The sequence below is a fragment of the Perna viridis genome, chromosome 3 (genome assembly GCF_037379345.1).
Source record: "Perna viridis isolate PV_CMFRI_1.1 ecotype Kerala chromosome 3, ASM3737934v1, whole genome shotgun sequence".
In the NCBI taxonomy this organism is placed as follows: Eukaryota; Metazoa; Mollusca; class Bivalvia; order Mytilida; family Mytilidae; genus Perna; species Perna viridis.
In genome coordinates this window covers 49607265-49630246 of record NC_142447.1, presented here as the reverse complement: position 1 = coordinate 49630246, position 22982 = coordinate 49607265, and the positions used below count along the sequence as shown (strand labels likewise).

The window sequence follows — 22982 nt, the reverse complement described above, 5'->3', positions numbered from 1 at the left end:
AAGTTTTGTGTAGTCTTATTAAAGCATATTCTGGCACAACTACTATGGACGATGCTAATATTTGAGTCAGTCATAATAGATTATCAATTTATCAAGATGGATCGTCTTAGAGCAACACGGTGCTCATATTTCATCTCTCATGAAAGAGTAATCAAGGGAACCAAGATTCTAGCGGAAATCAAAAGAATGTAATCCAGGGACAAAAACAGACACACACAACAAACAACATTAAATAACCAGTATAACACGTACAGAGCAACCAAAGTGAATGAGCAACTCGGACTCCTAAAAACTAGGAAAATGGACCGGGTTCACCGGCAGGGTAAGCGCCCTCTGCTTTTCTAGTCAAGTCAAGTCCGGAGTAGACGAAAGAGGAAAAGGAATCATGACACGTTGAACTAGTCGGTTCTAATGGTGCAGATATATACACCATAACGGTCATGGTCACTACCATAAAACTTCTGATGTGATGTGATGACTTCAATCTTGTAGCAATATAACCCTGTTCCAAAAGCCTAATTGTTACCCGGAAGTCTAGCGCAATACAAAAAGTCTGCGTATAGTTAGGCAATCTCTAGCATAACGTACGAGTAGTGATGCAATAACTCCATATACACAGGTGCTAAAGGGATGTTGCCACAGATGAAAGGAAAGTTGACAATACGAGATGAAAAATCATTGCATTTGTTGCATAGTTTGATCAATAGTTTGCACAATGTTTAAAGTTCCATAGTTTAATCTTATGAGAGTATATATATATTACAATATACTTACTGTAATATAATTTCTTCTTTATAGAAAAAAAAACTTTGATACGTTTAATATTATAAAAAAAACTAAGTATATTGTTTAACAGTAAAAATCCTAAATTACTGAGGTTGTCTTCCAATTTCATATCAGATTGCATGGTAAAAAGAAAAAGTCTTATCAATTGATATATAAATTACATTTTCATAACCATTTATAACTTCAATTCAGTAAGCTACATTTGTAACAACTACACATTATAACACATGTTCAATATGTTCAATTCATGTAATTTTAATATTGACCAAAACCACTTATTGTAACCGTTTAAATAAAATATTTGTATTTGTATATAAATATATTACAATTTACTTATTGATGTGTTATACATATGGCAAACTTAACATTGAAAAGTTCTTGTATGAAATAACTTTAATCATAAACTGACTTTAAATTATATATCGAGGATGTATATGATGAATATGTCAAAGAGACAACCCTCCCCCCCCCCCGGGATGAAAAATGAAATAAATTAGGAAATAACAAAAAAATGTTTTTTATGCACTCTGCATCAGTTAGAGTCATCATTAATTTATATTCTGTACAATGTATCCTGTAATTTACGGACACGTTTGCTTTGTTTCTATTTAGCGTGCAAGTGAATGGGTACTAAAACTTCCAGTAATTTTTCAATATTCACATATTTTTAGCTAATTTTGAATCGAGTTTAAGCCAATACATGGCTATTTGTTAACTTTGGCACAGACCTGTAATACACAAAATAATAACAATGATTTTTTGAAATATTCATTTTTAGCTCCTCTGAACACATATTTTAAAAGTGCTTCAAAAATATCCATTTTTAACAACGTTTGTGTTTAACATGGTGTGGTATTGTCACAGAAAACAATCTATTTGACTGGGCAGAGAAGCTATTCCGTGATTAAATACAGTTGTAGATACGATCAATCTTGGACGCCTCGATTCCATATATACATTGACCGTTATTGTGTAAAAAGGGACGTCTTATCAACAGAAATACAGATTGTATACCGAGTGTGTTACACTCCCCTGTTCATGATTCACCCTGGATAAAAAAAGTTGTCGGATCTAACATAATTTCGATGCATATTAAACATAGTATATACAATACTTAGTAAACTAAACAGATAAGGTAAGGTTTCACCAGTTGTCGAACAAAAGTACGTGAAATGATCTGGATATCACTAGACATTGGCATCGTTAAAATGGAAATGTGCGTGGCCTTATGAATGTCGAACCCGAAGCACATGTTTGAAGTTTCAGACTGACATGGGTCCTGACAGTTGTGTAAATTTTGTAGAAAATGTTAGTTTTAGTAAGTTATAAGGGTATCAAGCATATCTGCTAAAAGTTGCATTGTTATGAGTCTTCACATAAATTGGAACATGATTCATTGAAAACAGTAAACACCTTTGTGTAGTTTCTCAAAGCATATGCATGTAGCTCCCATGACATTTTTATGTTGGGAGAGCTAAACATATGTCCATTGACCCCACAATTGAGCAAGCTTTCCCATTGCTTATAGTAGTCCTTTTTCATATTCCCGACTTTGGCTTCGTTTTTCAAAGATTTCACAGACTGGTGTACTGTCAACTTGGAGCAATGGACAGGAGTAGACTTCAAATTCAATTATTCAATTTATAAGAGCCACAGTAAGTTCTTGAATACTTGTAAATAACTTATTTCAACCATTCAGGTACTTACTGAAGTGAAAATAGTTTAAGTTTCCAAGAAAAATGTATTCTATTTTCCCTTTCCCCAATGAGACCAGCAACCGGGTTGTCAGGTTTAGCGGGTTACATTCCTTATGAAAAACTTGCTAAAATGGCTGCATTTTGTAAATATGAAAAACGACTATCAGTCTTTCCCAAATGTTGTCGGTCCAATGGTCCTGATAGGTAAAATTGTTGTCAGACCAACCAACTACGATCTTTTCCCCGACCACATGTTTGACATGTTTCATGATCGGTTCCCGGATATATAATTTTTTGGGCATGAGCAATTACAATTTAATACTGTTTCTATTTCTGATTTAAGACCAATGTTTAACTCAAAATTGTGGAAGGGGCAATCCCTGGAAAGTCTTTGAAATGTCTGATAACAGAGGCTGAATAAAGCCAAAGGAAGAAGAGATATGAGGAAAATCGTCCCGATCGGATATTCAGTAATAGCTGGGATAGGAATATGGACACGTACATTCTTACAGTTTATCTAAATGAACAAATGCAACTCATTTCAAAAAGCATTGGGATGAAGTTTTGATGGGATAGGAATATGGACATGTTTATTCTTACACTGGGATGCAGTTTTTTCTTAAGCCCAGAAATATAAGTTAAATACAAAAAATGCTATAGTATTCAAACTTTTTCAACATTTCACATGAACAAATTAACCAGGTAACATGATAAAAGCGGAGACAATAAAAAATTAAAACAACAAATGAGTTGTACACCATACATTATTACAAAATGCAACAACAAATCTAAATGGTAAATATCATTACATCGCCCACTTTTACAATTATAGTAAAAAAAATTCAGTCAGACAAAACCAATCAGCCTGTCTGACCGAATGACAGACAGATCCTCTGACAATTTGGCACAGACTGGACTATTGTGATCTCTTTGTAGATTCAACAGAACAGAGTTTGTCACAGGAGCTACATAAATTTAGCTAACTTTTCTTGTAATACTTATGAGTCGAACATATGACATTTGAACTCCTGATAATCATAATACCGTAGGACATGGAATGAATAAAAAAATCTATACATAATTATATAGGGATTCAAAATGTTGACTACATACAACATGTACAATTTGAAACTATTCTACTTGATTGGACACCTGGTACAAATGACTATCAGTTAGATTATGTTCTGCTAACCAGGGTGCCATGTGATTCAACCAGTATTGGAGGCAGGATTTCCGTTGACAAGTTATTTTGCATTTTGATAACTTTATTTGACATCATTTATGATTTAGGATATCACTCTCCTGGTCAGGAATTTGAAAAAAAAATATTTGAAAATAACAATAAGTCATTGAGAAAATATCTTTAGTATATAGGATAATCAGCTGGTTATCATGATTACTGAAATACATTTACTTGTGCCAAGAACACTTGAGGATTTACTTGTGCACACGAAAAAATTCCACACACTCATTTTGATGTTTTTCTGCATTTTTTATAATATTTTGGTTATTCTGTCTATCCAGTTAATAACACTAAGTCATATACCATGTTTACTGATACAGATTTATTAGTTATTTGAACTTGTTTTGTAGCTGTTAAATTGAACTGAATCAGTATATCAATCCTGGGGACCAATCATATGTTTAGAAACATTGTTCAGAGGATAACTAAAGCGATTAAGTCATTTAGAATGACAGACATATCTCCTACTGCAGTTGCTGCCCAGGTATTATAGTAATGGATGTTTTATATCACTAGATTTATTTAGTAAGAATCTTTAGTCTCTATATATGATCAATAGTCATTTTAGATACTTGTATGTATTTGCTTAGGACTGATTACCAGTCTGTTGTTGAACTGTATAATAAAGTAGCAGTCCAAACTGATTTCTAGTACACATGTACTACAATTTAACATTTTACCACCAACACCGTTGGTTGAAGTAGGTTTATATCCACTTGACTCTGTATCTGTCATGCTATAGGGTACATACTTTGTCTTATCTGTATCTCAGAAAGATTAGACTGTTATTGTTAAAACTTTACACAATGTTATTATACATTTTAAAGATGTGTATTTCCAATTATGGACAAATTTGACGACTTTTTGCATATTAAGCATGTTAAACTTAGCCATTTTTCTTCACTATGTGTTGTATATACATCCTTTGTTTTATAAAAACATGAATTAGAAATGAAGCTTGACACAAATACCGGCACAAACCATGGTTTATTTCATAGAATGACAAAGGGAACAAGAGGCCATTGGATGATGTTGAATTGGAGGAACAAAAGAAAGTTAAGGTATAGTCAACCTTACAGATATACTAGTCATTTCATTTGTCACATGCATAATGGGAAACTTGAATTAAGGGCATCGGTTTGGATTATAACCTAGTTTTTATTGGGTAAAAAAAAATCAGGTTACATTGTATAGACATTTGTTATTATTGAAAGTATGCACCAGGTTAATCCTTAATGGCTGTAATACAATATCCTGTGAATGGAATATAGTAACCAATTAGTAAAATATAGTTTTTGTAAAAATGCATAAGCCTGTAATTAGGAAGAAGTTCAGATGCAAAAGCATCTCTAAGACTTTTTTTCATGTCAAAATGACTCAATCTATACTTGCTCACCTCGGAATTTCTAGAAAAAATGAATAGGAGAATGGTACCATATTTTTCATGGATTGTTAGTTCAAGGGAAATATCATGATCAAGGAGCTGATAAGAAATTCACAAAAGCGGGCGGGGGTATCACACTGATCAAGACATCTACAAAAAAGGGGGACATGCTATCATTTGCTTCTTTATTTTCTAAATTTTGTTAAAAACTAACAAAATTTTCCTATAAAAAGGGGGAATTCTTAACCATAGGACCACCCTACACACAGAGAGAATCTACCACAAATGATATAGTTACTTAAAGTACTTTGAATTAAAATATTAACAGAGCAGTTTAATATTGTTTTTTTTTTGCATTCAATTGATTGACACAAAAAAAGTTTTGACTAAATAATAAAGTTGTTTGAAATATTTACAATGTCATAAGTTGGATATTCGGGCAGCCAATCACAGCTGAATAAATGAGCTCTTCTCAAACTCATGAAAAAAAAAAACAAATGAAAAAAAAATAGGTTATAATTTTAGTATCTGAAGTCCAGTATGCATGCATTTACTTTAGTACACATTCATTCAGTGAAAATATATGTTTAAAATAAAAGAAACAAAAAAAGAAGTAATGCTTAGGCTACTGTGTGCACACATTTATTTATCTGCCTGGCCATATGGCATGAGAACAAAGAATGGGGTTATATTGAAATCAATCTACAATGAAATATATGGAGACAAAAGGGAAGTACATTCATCATTAGGTGACTCTACTGTAACAATTTTGTGAATCCCTAAACATTCAGAAAAAAGATACAGGATTAAAAAACAGAACTGTGCCATATTTATGTATAATCTTAGACAGCATATTTTAGGAAATACATTATAAAACCTGTTAAAAATTGTTTAATGATGAATATCCTGACACGTGTCGCTTTCAATTTAGACAGATACTGAACAAAAATCAACAAGAGTACCAAAGAGGAAAATAGCCATGTTGGTTGGATACAATGGGAAAGGTTATCATGGTATACAGATGTAAGTAGGTCACGGTTTTGAGATAAAGATGTATGGTATATATAGGCCACAGTAATCATGATATGCAGATGTATATAGGTCACAGTAATCATGATATGCAGATGTGTATAGGTCACAGTAATCATGATATGCAGATGTGTATAGGTCACAGTAATCATGATATGCAGATGTGTATAGGTCACAGTAATCATGATATGCAGATGTATATAGGTCACAGTAATCATGATATGCAGATGTATATAGGTCAAGGTTATTATTACATGCAGATGTAAATAGTTCAAGGTTAAATTATATGCAGGCATAAGTAGGTCAGGGTAATGGCATACAGATGTAACCAGATCAAGGTTATTATGGAACAAAATGTGTATGGGTTAGGGTTATGGTATATAGGTGTAAGTAGACCTAAGGTTATCATGGTACACAGATTTAAGTAGGTAATAGTTAACATGGTTTGTAGATGTAGGTAGGTTAAGTTTATCATGGTATATAGATGTAAGTACGTCATGGTTATCATGGTATACAGATAGAAGTAGGTCATAGTTATCATGGTATATAGTCCATGGGCTGAGAGAGTTCACCGTGCATCCCCCTTCATCAACTTCATGGTGATTTTTAGGTACCTATATACCTCCAATTAACGAATCAATTGTCACCAAAGAATGAGAATTCTGTTTGATACTGAGACCTGTTTTCTAGGGGCAGGGGTAAAATTTTTAACCTTTTTTTGTTAAAATTCTTTTTTCAAAAATGAGTTTTTTGTGGTTTATTTATGTAGGAAATTAAAATATCTATTGAATAATACCAAATTTGAGATGTTTTAGTTGAGCAATAACTTGAAGAGTTGAATTTATGTGACCTACGAAAATCGTCAAAATTCATCAAAAGAACCATAGAAGTATTAATTGTGATAATAATAAACAGAAAATACCAACAGAAAAGCCATTTTTACTGAAGCATAAATACTCTAGGGGTTTTGACATGGAAAAATATGTCAATTTAAGCTATATTTCGGTGAGGCACGGGTAAATGTTTTTCATTTTACCCCAAAACCTTAAGTGCTACCACAACTTTCTTGGCACCAATGTAAAGCTGAGACATTGGGCTATATGATGATACAAAAATATGTCAGTTTACTTCATTTGTAGAAAGAAGAAGTTCAAAGAATAAAAAAACATAAAAATGGATTTTTGCCTCAATGAGGTATAAAAAAATACAAAAAATGCTTCAGTTTATTTTTTGGCAACAATAAGGTTTGTAAATGGGAGGTATAAGGGTACCGGAAAATCATATTTTGGTTGATGAGTGAGGGGGGGGGGGGTGCACATGGTTATCTCGGCCCACCTACTAATACTGATGTACATAGGTCAATGTAATTTTTGTATACAAATGTGTATGGGTCAGGGTTATCATGGTATAAGATGTTGTAGATCATGGTTGTCATGGTATTCTGATGCATGTAGATCATGGTTATCATGATATACAAATATATGGAGGTCATGTTTATCATGTTTATGGATGTAAGTAGGTCAAGGTTATCATGGTATACAGATGTAGGTGGGTCATGTTTCTAGATGTAAGTAGGTCAAGGTTATTGTATACAGATGTAAGTAGGTCATGGTTATCATGGTATACAGATAGAAGTAGTTCATAGTTATCATGGTATACTGATGTATATAGGTAAAGGTGATTATGGTATGCATATATGAATAGGTCAAGGTTATGTTATGTAGATGTAACTAGGGCAATATAATGGTACATAGATGTAACTAGGTCAAGGTAAACATGGTATACAGTCTATAGTCAAGGTTGCAGAATACAGATTTAAGAAAATCAAGTTAATCATAGATACAGATGTATATAATCAAAGTTATCATTGTATACAGATGTTAATAAGTCATAGTTACACTAAAACAGATGAATACAGGTCACAGTTTTCATGATATACAGATTAATATAGGTCTCAGAGATTGTGATATGCAGATCTAGATAGGTCATGGCTATTATGGTATTTAGATGTATTTAGGTCAAGGTTATCACGGTTTTATAAACGGAAGTTTATCATACTAATAACTACCTTTTTATACCTCATCTCCAGTAATATGAATTGGATGGCCAAAAGTGAGTCATCAAAGTGGCAGGCAGACAAAAGTGAAAAATATTGCAAGTGTCAATGGTCTGCTCATTTCTTTCTATCATGCATTTATTTATATCAAGCAAATGTTTCTGTTCATTCTTTTCTCACGGTTTGAAATTATAGTAGTTTACTAAGGATCGCTGTGGAATGAATCAAGTTCAAAATAAGATAGTTATTTTATGATATTCATGGTCATTTGAGAAGGGAAGTTTTCTAATCAGGTTCTATTTTTATAACTCCAATACTGGTATCATAATACTATAGTAGTGAGTGGTACTTTTTTTGTATAGGGCTTTACGTAACTACCATTTCATTGATAAAAATTTGGCTTATACAGATGCATTATAGCAAGGATTGGGTTGTCTGTGTCATAAAGACAATTTTCTTTTTTGATGACTTTATACATGTTTTTGAATAGATACTGATTTTAATGAATGTCTGATTTTAGAAACAGAGGTCACAAAACAATAGAAGAAGACATAATGAATACATTGGTTGAAGTTGGTTGTATACCACAAGATCATTCAGATACACCACAAAAGGTAGGTAAAATTGTATAGGCTTAAAATAGGCAGTATTGTATAACCTTATGGAAGGCAACACTTTATAGCATTAAAGTAGGCAGAATTGTATAGCATTGAGGTAGGCAAAACTGTATAGCATAAAGGTTTGCAGAATTGTATGGCATTGAGGTAGGCAAAACTGTATAGCATAAAAGTAGGCAGAATTGTAAAGCATTGAGGTAGGCAGAACTGTATAGCAATAAGGTAGGCAGAGTTGTATAGCCTTTATAGGAGGCAAAACTGTATAGCATTAAGGTAGGCAGAGTTGTGTAGCCTCTATAGGAGGCAGAATTGTATAGCCTTTATAGGAGGCAGAATTGTATAGCATTAAGGTAGGCAAAACTGTATTGCATTAATTTAGGCAAAACTGTATTGCATTAGTATTATCATAGACTTTATGTGAACTTCGCATTTAGTTCACATGAAATATTTCCATGAGAATCATGAGAAGCCAATTTCATGTGAAATAATACTTCATGTTAAATTGATATGAATTTAATGTGAACTATTTTTGCCTTTGTCTTGTTTGAACTGTAAGAAATTCAGTTGCTGGTGTTCTTAATGTTCTTTTCTTTAAAATGTTACAATAGTTGTTTGTTTTCAATTTCTGATATGACGTCCTCATATCGTCAAACAGTATATGTCGGTACAACCCCACCTCTAGCACCTGAGCACTGTCTCTTTTCTTTGGCTGTGGCTTCAAGACAAAACACTCATTTAAAAACTTTTACGCGATGATTTAACGGCTGAGAGGTTATCTAATTGAAATCAATTATATAAATATACACATTTAACACATACAATGACATAAATATACAAATTTAATCCAACTTCCATACATAAAAATGGAACAGCTACGCCTAGGGAGAAAATTACCCTATTTGTCATATTAGAAAAGAAATAAAATTGTGGAAGGGGTAGATTTGTTCTCATTTTAACATGGGTTTGTTAAAACAAACAAACAGCGAGGTGTTAAATAATCGAATATAAATGCGGTACCCATGTTAAAATGAGTACAAATGAGTACCCCTCCACGAATTATTTCTTAAATGAATACTGTTATTTTTCCTTTTTGTTGTTAGATGAGTTTTCAACGAGCTGCCAGAACAGATAAAAGTGTTTCTGCTGTTATGAATGTTTTGTCCTTGAAGATAAGTATTTATTTTTTTACTTAATGTAAATGTACATTATTAGACATTTCATAGAGAACTTTTTGTCAGTTAAGATATGTTAAAGGTAAATTTATCAGCTTCAAAGTTAAAAAAAAAAGAAAGATTTATTCAGTAATTCTTAGTTTGTGCTATTCTAAAACTCAGGCAGGGCAGAAAAGTACTTACCACAGATTCTTTCTAAAACTAAGAAAACACTGTAAATGAAAAAAAGGAGACTTGAGTAAAATGTGCTAGCAATACTTATTTGTTGAGATGACCTCTGACCCCTATTTGTAACTATTTACTAAAAGCCAAACTATTCCTAACATACTAATGGTATGATAGATCCATGAAATATATCACACTGGGATTCAGATTAAAGATTTATCGCATCTTTTTTGTTTATACATGATAATAGATATAGAGAATTTATTGGAAAAACTCAACAGCAAACTACCTGATCAGATCAGAATCTTTGGTAAGTGTTCATTTAATCTTTCATTTGAAATACCAGAAATAAAATAGACAAATTGAAACAAATAGACAAATGGAAAGAAAATAATTGCTGTTAATTAACTAAGTAATAATGATTTCTTTCACTTTCAGTAAGTGTTTAATATAAATGCAACTTTTTAAGACTGGTAGCCCAAAGGTTATTTTAATTTTCATAAGTGCTTCATGCTTTTTGATATTAACAAAGTTTTCTTCAAATTCAGTGATAAAAATTTAAAACCAAGTCATGATTTAAATGATTTCTCCGCCTCAATAGTAAAATGTGTTCTAAAATTTCAAGTGGAGAAGTAACTTAAACCACTTCTGTGGGAAGATGAATCTAAAGTTTAAAAAAAATCTTTTTTTTGCAAAGTACATTTGATAAATGTGTTTAGTTGTTTTTTTCCTTGTCATTAAGTGATGTTTTATACAGGATATAGAAGAACTACTGGAGGATTTGACAGTAAAAACTACTGTGATAACAGAACATACATGTATATATGTCCTACATATGCATTTGCTGCAATGGAAACAGTATGTAAAGTAGAGATGCATGTTTTTTATCTGAAGTTTTTATGTACATTTAAAGTTCAAAAGAATCATGAAGTGATTTTTGTGTGTTGGTAACTAAACTTCCCACTTCAAAATCCTTGATTTCTAGATTACCTACCATATTGAATAAAATCACTATTGAATTTGTCTTATTGAATATTATACTTTCTGTCTCAACTGCTCTACTCATACTAGACTGTTAATTAAGGCAGTAAATAGGTGTATTTTCTTCCTTCTAAATCCTTTATTCACCACTAGATCTAGGTTCTGATAAAGTTAACAATCTTTTCTACCGAGTACAATTTCACACCTTCCAAATATACAGTCATACCTCTGTAGCTCGAAATTCAAATGACCAGTAATAGGTGTTCGAGTTATGAGGAGTTTAAGAAGTTGAAGTTGGTATATTTCCTGATTTATTTCGTTGCTTATCCAAGTTCAACTTTATCATTAGAAATTGCTTACTTCCAACGAAGTTTAGTAAATTTTTTGGATAATTTTCATTTGCTTTTGGAAGGTTATGTTGATTTTTGGACATCAAAAGTGCTGTGTTTGTTTTAAAAAAACTTTCAGAGTTCGAATTCCTTAGTCAATAATTGGTTTTCATCTAATTTTCTTCAATGCTTTCATTATGCTGACTGTGGAACATTCTTGAACTTCAATCAGTAAAACTGCCTAATTAGCAGAAATGACTTAAATATCACCTGTAATTTTACTAAATATTACCTGTAATTAACTAAAATGACCCTGATTAATGAGAGGGTTTCAGTTTTTCACACCTTTTATTACCCAAGCTGACAAAATGGCTGACGAGTTTAAGTTAGTGAGGGTTATTCTCTAAGATTTATTACCGAACGGACCGACTAGTCAGATTGAAGTTTGAGAAATCCATGGTTATTAAGATTGATTATATAAGAGAAAAGTTTGGTACTTTTAAAAATTTTGTTTGAGAAATCCTGGGTGTTGGAGCCATCTGAGTTCCAGCGAGTGAAGTTCCATTGCACCTTAATAATTGTATGTCTGTAGATAATGGTAAATTAGATGCTCTGTCCTGGAAATAGATTTGCACTTCTTATACCATATATGTTAATATTTTTTGTAGACAGTAACAGATGAATATAGAATGACAGGTAAGATATACATGTATGTTGAACAACTTTGTGCAATCCTTTGTAAGTTAGGATATACAAATTAGGCTCACATGGAATAATTTTTTATACCCAAGACACAAGTTGTGATGGTAGAATGCTTTTGACTCTTTTGTTCATCTCTCATGTTGTCACCTGGATAATGCTTCCAGTTTTTTGACAGATTACCTTCATACTTTGGTGTATAGTTAGATGGGATAGATATTGCAAATATTGGTCAAGGGGCATCATTGTTTTGGATCATACTTATTAATCGGTTCTTTGCCTGGATAGTGCTTTCATCTTTGGACTGAATCCCTTGTAGACTTGTATGGAATTGATTTTTTTTAATTTTCATTTTTATGTGTAAAAGTGTCTTCTTTTATTATCAACCCAAAATTTTGTAAGGGGAATATTTCAGTTCAATTGTTCCATACTCCTACAAGTTACTGTCTTGGCCAATTGTTTCAAGGTATTAACATCAGTTTTCATTCTTTTCATGTTTTGAGAATTGCTCTTGTCCAACAATTTATCTATTATATAGAAGTATAGCGGATGAATTGTTTTCTCTGATACTTTGAAAGGTAGTACCCGTGTGAAGAGACAAACACATTTTTAAGACTGATTTGCATGTCAGGAGATACAACGTAGCATAAAGGGAGACCCAATGGTTTATAAAACGACATATGAAACCATCAAAACAAATCAATTGTCTTTATTGGAAGAACAAAATATGTGTAAAGGAATGATATTAATATCACTTAGGTATTGTGGTCTTCATGTGTCTATACATCTGTTATTATATATTTTTTACAGTACTGCTCATCAAAATATTGACAATGTTTTGGACCATAAAACACAGAAAAAGTTGAATTATGCTATACTTTATATTTATGGATGAGTCTTTTTCTGGGAAAAATAAGTGACATTCATATTTTTTTCCACAATAATTTAGAATATGTGGATATCTGTAATCAGATGATCAACTAGTTTTATCATGTTCTAAACCACTTAATTTTTTTTTATTTATTTGTGATTTTAGTAGTGCCTTCTTCAACAAGATTGTGTATCTTTGTTGTAATTTGATTTTACAATAAAAAAAGATAATATTTGGATAATATGTGTCCATACCCAGTACTATCATGTAGAATACTATTTTGCTTTTAATCTTAATGAATTATATTTATAAATATTTTACAGAGGAAGTTCTAGAAAAGGTGAACAAGATTTTATCAAGGTTCAAAGGGACTCACAGATTTCATAATTTTACATCAAAGATGTAAGTGATTATGCAATGATATAAAGTGAATTAGAGTTTTGTTAATAACCCTTATGATGACACTTTAAAATCTGTGATGACTAAGCGTGTCCTAACTTAGGGCTTGCATAATTATTATTAGTTTTTTTTCCAAAAATGCAACATTTTTAGGATAAAAGACTTAATGCATTGTGACATCCTTACATATGAACAATTTTACACTTACGATATTTTGTGAAATTCAATACTGGGGTTTAGCCAGGTCTGTATTATTTGTACTGGTACTGCAACATTCCACTATAATTGATACTTAAACAATGGGTGAAACATTCCCCTACCATTAGTTCTAAAACATTGGATGAATCATATTTTTTATATTTCAGACAAGCAACAGAACAGAGAGCAAAGAGATATATAATTTCTATTGATGTAAGTCAATGAGCATATTAAGGTACCATGTAGTGAAAGCTATCTCTACTGTTTTATGAGTACTAAGTTAAATGCAGTATACCATATGGCAAAATATTTTGTAGGGTGTTAAATTTGGCGATTTTGAGCCAAAAAAGTGTGCAAACAATTTTTCATGATTCTTTTTTTGGTGATTCACTAAATACTAAAGCTCAGAGTCAATATTTTGCTAAAATACACCAAATAAGCACCCTGTGAACATTTCCTGCTATAAGGTATACAAACAGTATCAACTACTTGTAATAGATATCTTTTTCAATTTGGTTTTTTTTTTAAATAAAAATGTTCCATTATTTTCAATATTGTACTTAATAACTTCCTTGTCTTTATGAAATTCTTATGTTTTTTTAGTGTGGTGAACCCTTTGTTCGTGATGGATGTGAATATTGTAATATAACAGTAAAAGGACAGAGTTTTATGCTTCATCAGATCAGGAAAATGATTGGTTTGTCTTCTCCATCACTACTATTCTACTTTTCTTCATACTGCAAATGATTTTTTATCCTAATGATATAAGTTGCAATTTTGAATTTTTACAACTTTCAAAAATTCAAGAATTTAAAATAACTATTTTCAGTATACACAGTAATGCCAAGATTAACAGTGTAGTATACAATTATACGATGAAATTGGTCTGAACTGTATCATGTTTTAACTGAATTTATTTGGTCTAAGTCAGAGTGTAGGGACGTAAAAATAATAGATTTATCCACTACTCCAGTATTGATAGTGGTGATAGCAAGATTTATCCACTACTCCAGTATTGATAGTGGTGATAGTAAGATTTATCCACTACTCCAGTATTGATAGTGGTGATAGCAAGATTTATCCACTACTCCAGTATTGATAGTGGTGATAGCTAGATTTATCCACTACTCCAGTATTGATAGTGGTGATCGCAAGATTTATCCACTACTCCAGTATTGATAGTGGTGATCGCAAGATTTATCCACTACTCCAGTATTGATAGTGGTGATAGCAAGATTTATCCACTACTCCAGTATTGATAGTGGTGATAGCAAGCTACCAAGTTTAAATTACTTTCATTTTATACTTTCCTACACAATATCTTCATTAAAGTTTTGGTTGTTGGTTAAAAGTACTAGTTTTTGCATATGATCATTAAGAAAATATTGATAATTACCTACCATTTAAAAGAATGTTTCATCTGAGCACGGAAATTAAAAAAAAAATTAGAAGAATAATTGATAATATTTTTTCAAAAAAGAAATATTTTTAGGAAGGCACTTATATGTATCAAGCTACATTGTAATGCTGTATATGACAATCACCATAGCAACGTAACATGTTTATTTTCTTTTCTGTGTAAAGGTTTAACAATTGCTATTGTTCGGGGTAACTGTGGTGAAGATGTTATAGATAAAGCCTGGGAACCACAGAGGGTAAGGACTGCATAATGATCATATCTTAAAGTAGAAGTGAAATCTGGAGAAACTAAAGTTAGGATAGTGGTAACAACTTGCTTTCTTCCAAAAAGCAATCATGGGTGCAAATTATCTTTTAAAGTTTAAAATAATCCTTTAAAAAATAATTCAGACAAGTTGAAATGTGTACTATAGTACACAATATATACCAATATTAAAATTTTCCATCAGGAACCTCTATATTTGGTTAAAGTTTGGTTATGATAGTCACCAGCCACAAATCAAGCTGAAAGGTGTTAAACAGAAGTGCTTATAAAAATTATTAATTTCTAAATTATTCTCGCATTTTATTTGTCTCTTTAAAACATAACACTAATGTGTTTATTTAAAACCAATTTGAATTACGTGAATTAACTTACATTAAAAGGAATTATATATCTCTTCGCTCTCTGTTCTGTTCACTCTTTCCAATTAATTATCCTGACACCATCCTTTGTTGTGAAAAAGAAGTTTCTGTAGATGATTTTGCTTTCTAATCTCACATACAGTTGTATGATATTATTACATAGACATATACATACTGGATATTACAAGTCAAAATCTGTATTGTATGCTGTATCAACCTGAGACTCCTATATCATCGCAAGGGCCACTGACCTGCGGGATGAAATAGGTCAAGGGTTGATACAGCATATGATATAGATTTTGACATGTCATGTTTGTTATATTATACATTGTATGATTTGTAAAGGGGTGTGATATAGGGTATGTGATATAGGTCTAGGGGACAGTAGGGGTGTGATATAGGGTATGCGATATAGGTCTAGAGGACAGTAGGGGTGTGATATAGGGTATGCGATATAGGTCTAGGGGACAGTAGGGATGTGATATAGGGTATGTGATATAGGTCTAGAGGACAGTAGGGGTGTGATATAGGGTATGTGATATAGGTCTAGGGGACAGTAGGGGTGTGATATAGGATATGTGATATAGAGTAGACTATGTAGGGTTTAAACAAACACTTATCATGCATATACAAAAAGTTATATTTTAATCTAAATATATGATATATGGACATAAACATACTATAATGAATTCACCTTACATTTAATGTAAAATGAGTATTAAATATTGTTTATTTCAGGTAGATATACCAAAGGCACCTGGCCTTGGACTATGTCTACAACAGGTGAATTTTCTTCTTTCTTGGATGTCATGATACTTACTGGTATTACTTGTACTACTAGCATTATTTGGGTTTTTTTTTTCAATAGGGTGAATTTTCTAGGAATGTTTCAACAAGTGAGCAACAACTCATTTTGCCTTCCCCGTTTTTCACTATAATGCGGCAGGGTATCACTTAATTTTCTATTAATGCCCTATTATTTTCTTTCCTAATATAGTAAATACCCATTTCTGTTATTTCTTTTTAAAGTATTCCTGTTTTCTTTGTCTTTCCTCCCTGTGCAGGTCCGGGTTTCTAAAGAATAGGCCTGCAGCAGCGCTAAGCTTGTCGTAAAAGGCGACTAAATAGTGCTCAGAAACCTAGCCAGGGGCTAGACGCACTGCCCACAGAGTAACTGGGATGTGTCCCCAGGTGGTGGAATGGGGTACCCTGGCATGTTACTTGCTAGGGTTGTCAGGCTATAATATGAAACACCTGACTGCAAACCATAGTTGTGCACCGTGTTGGGAAAGATGCCACATTCCTCGCACGTTAAAGAACCCTCTGTGGTATTCAATAGGAGTAGGAACCTTTGCACTCCGCCACAGGTGGCTAAATTGCCGACCCTACCCATCCCTCCCATTATCTTGTGGCAATCGAAATTTGTCGACTCTATTGTCCTTGTGTCCCATCCCTTTTTTTATTTCATCATCATCATTTCATATTCATTTTATCATCAATTTCATGTTCATCGTCTGAATATAGCTGAAATACTGCTGCTCAGACGTTAAACCCCAACAAACAAACAAACAATCTTTCCAGTGGCAATCCAAACTAGTTGACCCCATAATCCTTGTGTCCCATACCAATGTTCATCACCTGAATATTGCTGAAATATTGCTGCTTGGGTGGCAAACCCCAACAAACAATCAATCAACTTTTTCTTTCCTGTTCTAAGTATAAATTATTAGATCATGTTATTTTTTTGAATTGCAAGAGAATTCATATAATTTTTAGACAGTATTCATCATTATTGCAACCATTATCTTTTCAGGAAGTAACTACAGATTTTCGTTCAATTTGTATAATTTAATGCACAGTTCTAATATTTTGGCAAACTGAAATAGAAAAAATTATATTTGCATATCTTTCTGTTTGTAATGCAAAATAAGTGATATCTTGTCCTTTTTTTTTTTAATTTTTGTTTATAGTAGTAGGTGTTCAGGTGTCATTTTTGCTTGAATATGAATTGTTTGTGTGTGTGTATTAGTACCTTACCTTCATAAGCACAAATGACAAAATTTTTAAAACACTAAATTCTAAATTGGAACTTGGCAGTATAAAGGATGCGGCAAGAGAAAAAAAGTTTTTATTTTAATTCCTCACATGGACATTCTGATGGTTTGGCATGGCCTGAGTAACTTGGACATAGTTTAACTAAAATTGGGTGCCCTTTTTTTTGCATTCATCAGTTCAGCGAAAAAAATAACAAAATATTTCTGCTTAAAGGTAATAAGTTTTAGTGTAGATTTAGATTGAAAAAAATGCATATAGATTTATACATATTATATAATATTTATTGTATTTTAGCCCCATTATGATGGATACAACAGGAAATATGGAAATGATGGTTTACATGTACCATTAGACTGGACAGAAGAGAAGGTATGTCTATATAAAATGGCTCCATGGTAAAAACTAACTCCTATATACACTATGTTATTTGATTTCAGAAGTAACATGCTTTTTTTGGCACACTTAAAAAATTGTTTATTATCTCATGGACAAAATATTGTTATTGGACAGTGCCATCATCAACTTTTTTGTAATATACATGCTTAATTTTTATACATTGTACGAAAATTAAATTGATAAGGAATGACCGTTATATCTTTTCAGTCTATTAGAAATAAATTCTATGCCTGTGTTGCACACTTAAAAATAACTTGATTTTCAGTATGCACTACTTTTTTAGTTCATTTCTGCATAGTAAGAAAAAATATACCATTTGATTAGGCAAAATTTTTAGCATATGTAAAGTAATGTCATGTAGAAGGTAATTTATCAGCCAATAGATGACATTTTATTGCATTTAACATGCTTGAAAGAATGCTTCAGACTGTTGAAACTCACTAAAGGTTCCTTATAACATGCTTTCTAGTGGCAGAAGAAAATAAAAGAAAATCAATATTCTATTAAAGAGAGATAACCCTTACTTTGAAAAAATTTTCTATGAAAGAGAGATAACCCTTACTTTGAAAAAATTTTCTATGAAAGAGAGATAACCTTTACTTAAAAAAAATATTCTATTAACATGTACTTTCTCCTTAATAATGTCATACAGTCGAACCTCATTAAGTCAAAGTCAAAGGAACCATGCAAAAATGTTCGAATTATCTGAGGTTCGAGTAATCTGTGGTCGATGAAAAACCGGAAATACTAGTAGTTTGGTCAATGGTTGTTTCTTCATTTCCATCATTTGTTGTGCTTGTACATGTACATCACTTTACACTGTACTTCGTAATGCCTTGTGTTTCATATCGTAAAAAAATTGTTTTTGTATATTGTATATCATGTTTGAAATACTGAACAGCACCTAATGTTTTAGTGAAATTTCCTTTTAACTTTTTCTACATCGAAAACGTCATAGCTGCTTTGTTTGGCTCACAATCAAGAGTATCCTCAAACCATGTGTTCTACATTTATAGTACGGTAAAATTTCAAATTTACTAGTGAAACGAATGTAGTCGTTTAAATACACATACTGTCATCTGTTTCATGTTTCATTAAATAGTCCGATGCCATTACAGTTCATGTGTATTTTATAAAAAAAATGATCAAAATATCAAAATATCAAATATCACTGTTATTGTGAATTTCGATGTTTAATTAATAAAATCGTTTCTTTTCACTGCATGTGCAATTTTAAATTAATTAAATACACGAATCAAGCCATAAAGAGTGTCAACAAATTAATTTTTAAAGCCACGCTAATCGTTGTTAAAACACACTTCGGTCATGGTTTGTAATAAAGCAATCAGTTTTCCGACTAATTAGTTGACTTCGAGACATCGGGGTTAATTAACCTCAAAGTCCTATTGAGGGGACTGATTGATTACCTAAAGTTATCCAAGGTTTCAATTCATCTGAGTTCGAGTCATCCAAGGTAAAATTGTATTGGAGTAAGGGGAGTTTCGCTGGGACTTTGTAATTAGTTTGAGTTATCTGAGATTTCGACTAATCCCAGTTCGACACATCGAGGTTCGACTGTATATCATTTATTAGAAGGCTTTATGTTTATTTCATAAATAAACCTGAAGTAATCTTACTTAAAAAAACATTATGTATTTTGAATGAATCAAATAATTGTATTTTTGCATGACCTCAGGTCGAGAGCTGTATATAGCTAGTTAATGATTAAACACTCTTGTTTGGTACTTCTGTTTATTGAAATTTATAGATATGTCAATAGTATTGTAGAAAATTCTGCCTTTTTCAGGAAGAAGTTGAGAATTTTAAAGAGAAATACATAGTTAGTGATATTATCAAGACAGAAAAGGAAGAAAAAGTGTATCCTTGTGTTGAATGGTTGAACTTCACAATACTGAACCCCCACGATTAACCATAATTATAATTATTCCATGAAGTCACACAAGCATTCAAATAAATCTAGTCACAACTGTCCTTTCATATAACTAATGAACCACAGTGTAGATAACTTGTATATAAAATTCCAGTTTAAATTTCTTATGTTTTTGTCCCAGATCATACAGGTATTTGTATGTATATACCTACATGTATTTGATAAGACCATATGCATGTGGAGTGACTGTAAGTGAACATTCAGCTGTCTAGACCATATGGGTATACTTCAAGATAAGGTATTAATTGACTCTAAATTATAACAATAGATTGCTTTGTTTTTGAAATCATGACGCACAGTGAGAAATTAAGTTGCCTAAAATCTGTTATGTTTAATGACTTGATGATTTTGATAACAGTGTATTGTACTAATATTGACTGCTCAGGTTAAAGTTGAAATTTATTTGTTTGAGTTTTATAGGTCTTATCTGATTTCTGACTTATATTTTACAAAATTTTCATGTTTAAATAATGGAGGACTGAATAATGTTTAAGATGATAATTGGACATTGATTACTACAATATGATGATTGCAAAGACCATATTCCTTCAACTGGACCATAATTTTGTATTGTTCAAGAAGTACACATATAGTCGGTCCTAGATGTGTATGATCCAAATACATATATGGTGTGGAACATATATGTATATTGTATGGGGTCCCAATAAAATAATGAAGTCCTAGAAAACTTTGAGTAATGTAAACAAGATGGAATCCTTAACAATTAACGTATGTTGGAGTGGTTGGGAACATTACAGATACATACATTCAGTGTAGAAGACGATAGTGATGTTCGTGCAGACAGATATGCCAAGATGAGGTTCATTAACAAGTGCAATCAAAATGTATGTGTTCTTAACAATACATTCTTCTGTAGTTAATTTAAATACAAATCTTTGGGGTATCACTTTTCGAAGTGTTAAAACAAAAACATGTTTCAGGTCACTTTTTAAAAGTAAATAAAATTACATTATATGATACTTACAGAGCATAAATATTCATATCATAATTAATGTCGTCAGATAGTCTCTCACTGAGCAGGCTTTCAAAGTAAATGGGGAAAAAATAAACAGATGTGATACAGTAAAAACCTTGAATATAATGGAAAAAAGTTGCGAAAATTAAAGCACCAATATGTGAGAAATTAAAGTGTAAATTTTCAAAATGTTATTTTTTTGTGTTTTTTTTTTCCAGGGAGATACATTGAAATTTGTTTGGAATGTTCTGTAAATAAATACAGTTTTGCCAATACATCTGATAAAAGCCTTGAAGCTATACTTTTTCATTATTGGAATTCAATAAGCATGTCAAAAGGCACAATTAATTTACAAAATCTATTGATTTCTTTATTGTATCTTCTAATACAAAACTTTATGCTAACACATTTTTTTCTTATCATATTTATGGCCATTGAATTCTGTATTTTATTGCAGTTTTTTTCTTTCATTTATCAGATTATAAGAAAAAGTAATCAATTTTTTACTTACTCCCTTTTATAACCTCAATGTTGACATCAAGTCTTCAGTCTTCATGTCCAGTCTACCTCCTAAAACTGTTAGAACAACAATTTCTTTTTCTGACTGACCAGATGTCCTTTAAAGAACATTAAGATGGTTAGATATGGAAGCTATTTAAGTGTGTACATGTCAGAATGATATGTGACAAATAGTCTGTGTATTTGGTTCCAAAAAGAATGGTTTTAATTAGTGAAGTATTTATCCAATGATATCAGTATTATCTCCCATTCTTTGCCTTGATGCTTTCTGATTGGTCAGTTAACCATGATGTTTAATCATCTTATGATGTATGCTATCTAATTTTTGTCATAGTTTCAGTAATTAACAGATATGTTCTGTTACTATTGTTTGGCAGGTGAACTTGTTTGGAATGATCTAACATTTTCAACTTTCGGGATGACTGGATATTGTGCAATACTTGATAGCTATTATACTATATTATAGCCAAGGTGGACTAAAGTTCCTAATGAGTTCCTTTAATCACTTGTATGATGGTTCAATGCACTATGTACTTAATCATGGTGTACAGTAATTTTCTATCTACAATATTTAGAGTATTGGTAAGCAGCAATCTTATTCTTGTAAGCATGATACTGTAAGAAGCAGTATCCACACCTTTCAGTATTAAACAACTCAACAATTATAACCTACTTGAATATCAATGGTATGTTTATTGCAGATTATTATTTACTCTGAGTTTTACTCATTTCAGCCTGACATTGTAATAACACCAGACACAATGAAGCAAAGAAAGAAAAGCTCTTCAGAAGAGGAGATGTCTGAAAAGGTGGACAATCAAGGCACTGAAAAAAATGTTACCAGTGACCATACAATAGACAGTAATTTTGACACAGTACAGACTTCAGAGACAGAGAGAAGTGAACCACAAAAATCCCATGTCAAATTATAGCACTGAATAAAATTTAGAACTGCCATTGGTAATTTCTTTTTGGATTCAAAAGTTCAAGTTCAATTACATCACACAATTACTTTAAGATATAAATTACTCTGCCAGATGTAGCTCGATAACATCACATGTAGGTCAAGCCCTGACTAATGGAGATAATATGTCCCCTACATGCTAACTCAGAATTTTGGTTGTGATTATATGTCTGACATCAAAATACACTGTGAAATTCAGCATTTCAAAGACTCACAAGAGTTTATTTTTTTATAAGTCAGAGTACTAATGGTATTATTCATGGTTATTCAGAGTTCTTAATTAATACTACCTAACAGGATTTTAGATCAAATGAAAGGCTCTATTTGCATGTTAATAAATTTCATTGTAATGTATTCCTTGAAGTGATGAAAGTAAAAATCAACTCATCAATAAAACAGATTAAATCAGTTTAATATGAACCACTAATGCTGGGTCTATCATAATTGGGATG

At 31.8% G+C, this 22982-nt stretch overlaps 1 protein-coding gene across 3 annotated transcripts; it reads left to right on the top strand.

Moving 5' to 3' along the window:
* The first annotated feature begins 1789 nt into the window (after positions 1 to 1789).
* LOC148622731 (pseudouridylate synthase 1 homolog) lies at positions 1790 to 22523 on the top strand. 3 transcript variants are annotated; one of them, XM_088572868.1, is made up of 18 exons: positions 1790 to 1921; positions 4077 to 4210; positions 4725 to 4787; positions 6042 to 6133; positions 8716 to 8809; positions 9913 to 9983; positions 10392 to 10459; positions 10907 to 11007; positions 12128 to 12155; positions 13353 to 13431; positions 13794 to 13839; positions 14230 to 14323; positions 15211 to 15281; positions 16408 to 16452; positions 18019 to 18093; positions 19928 to 19998; positions 20802 to 20916; positions 22301 to 22523. In XM_088572868.1, the coding sequence occupies exons 2-18, from the start codon at positions 4124 to 4126 to the stop codon at positions 22496 to 22498; spliced, it is 1398 nt and encodes a 465-aa protein (XP_088428994.1). In that variant the 5' UTR covers positions 1790 to 1921; positions 4077 to 4123; the 3' UTR covers positions 22499 to 22523. The 3 variants fall into 3 exon arrangements, with proteins under 3 accessions (XP_088428994.1, XP_088428997.1, XP_088428995.1); XM_088572871.1 differs by lacking the exon at positions 1790 to 1921 and having other exon boundaries at positions 4075 to 4210; positions 4676 to 4787; positions 6046 to 6133; XM_088572869.1 differs by lacking the exon at positions 1790 to 1921 and having other exon boundaries at positions 4075 to 4210; positions 4676 to 4787.
* The last annotated feature ends 459 nt before the right edge of the window (positions 22524 to 22982 follow it).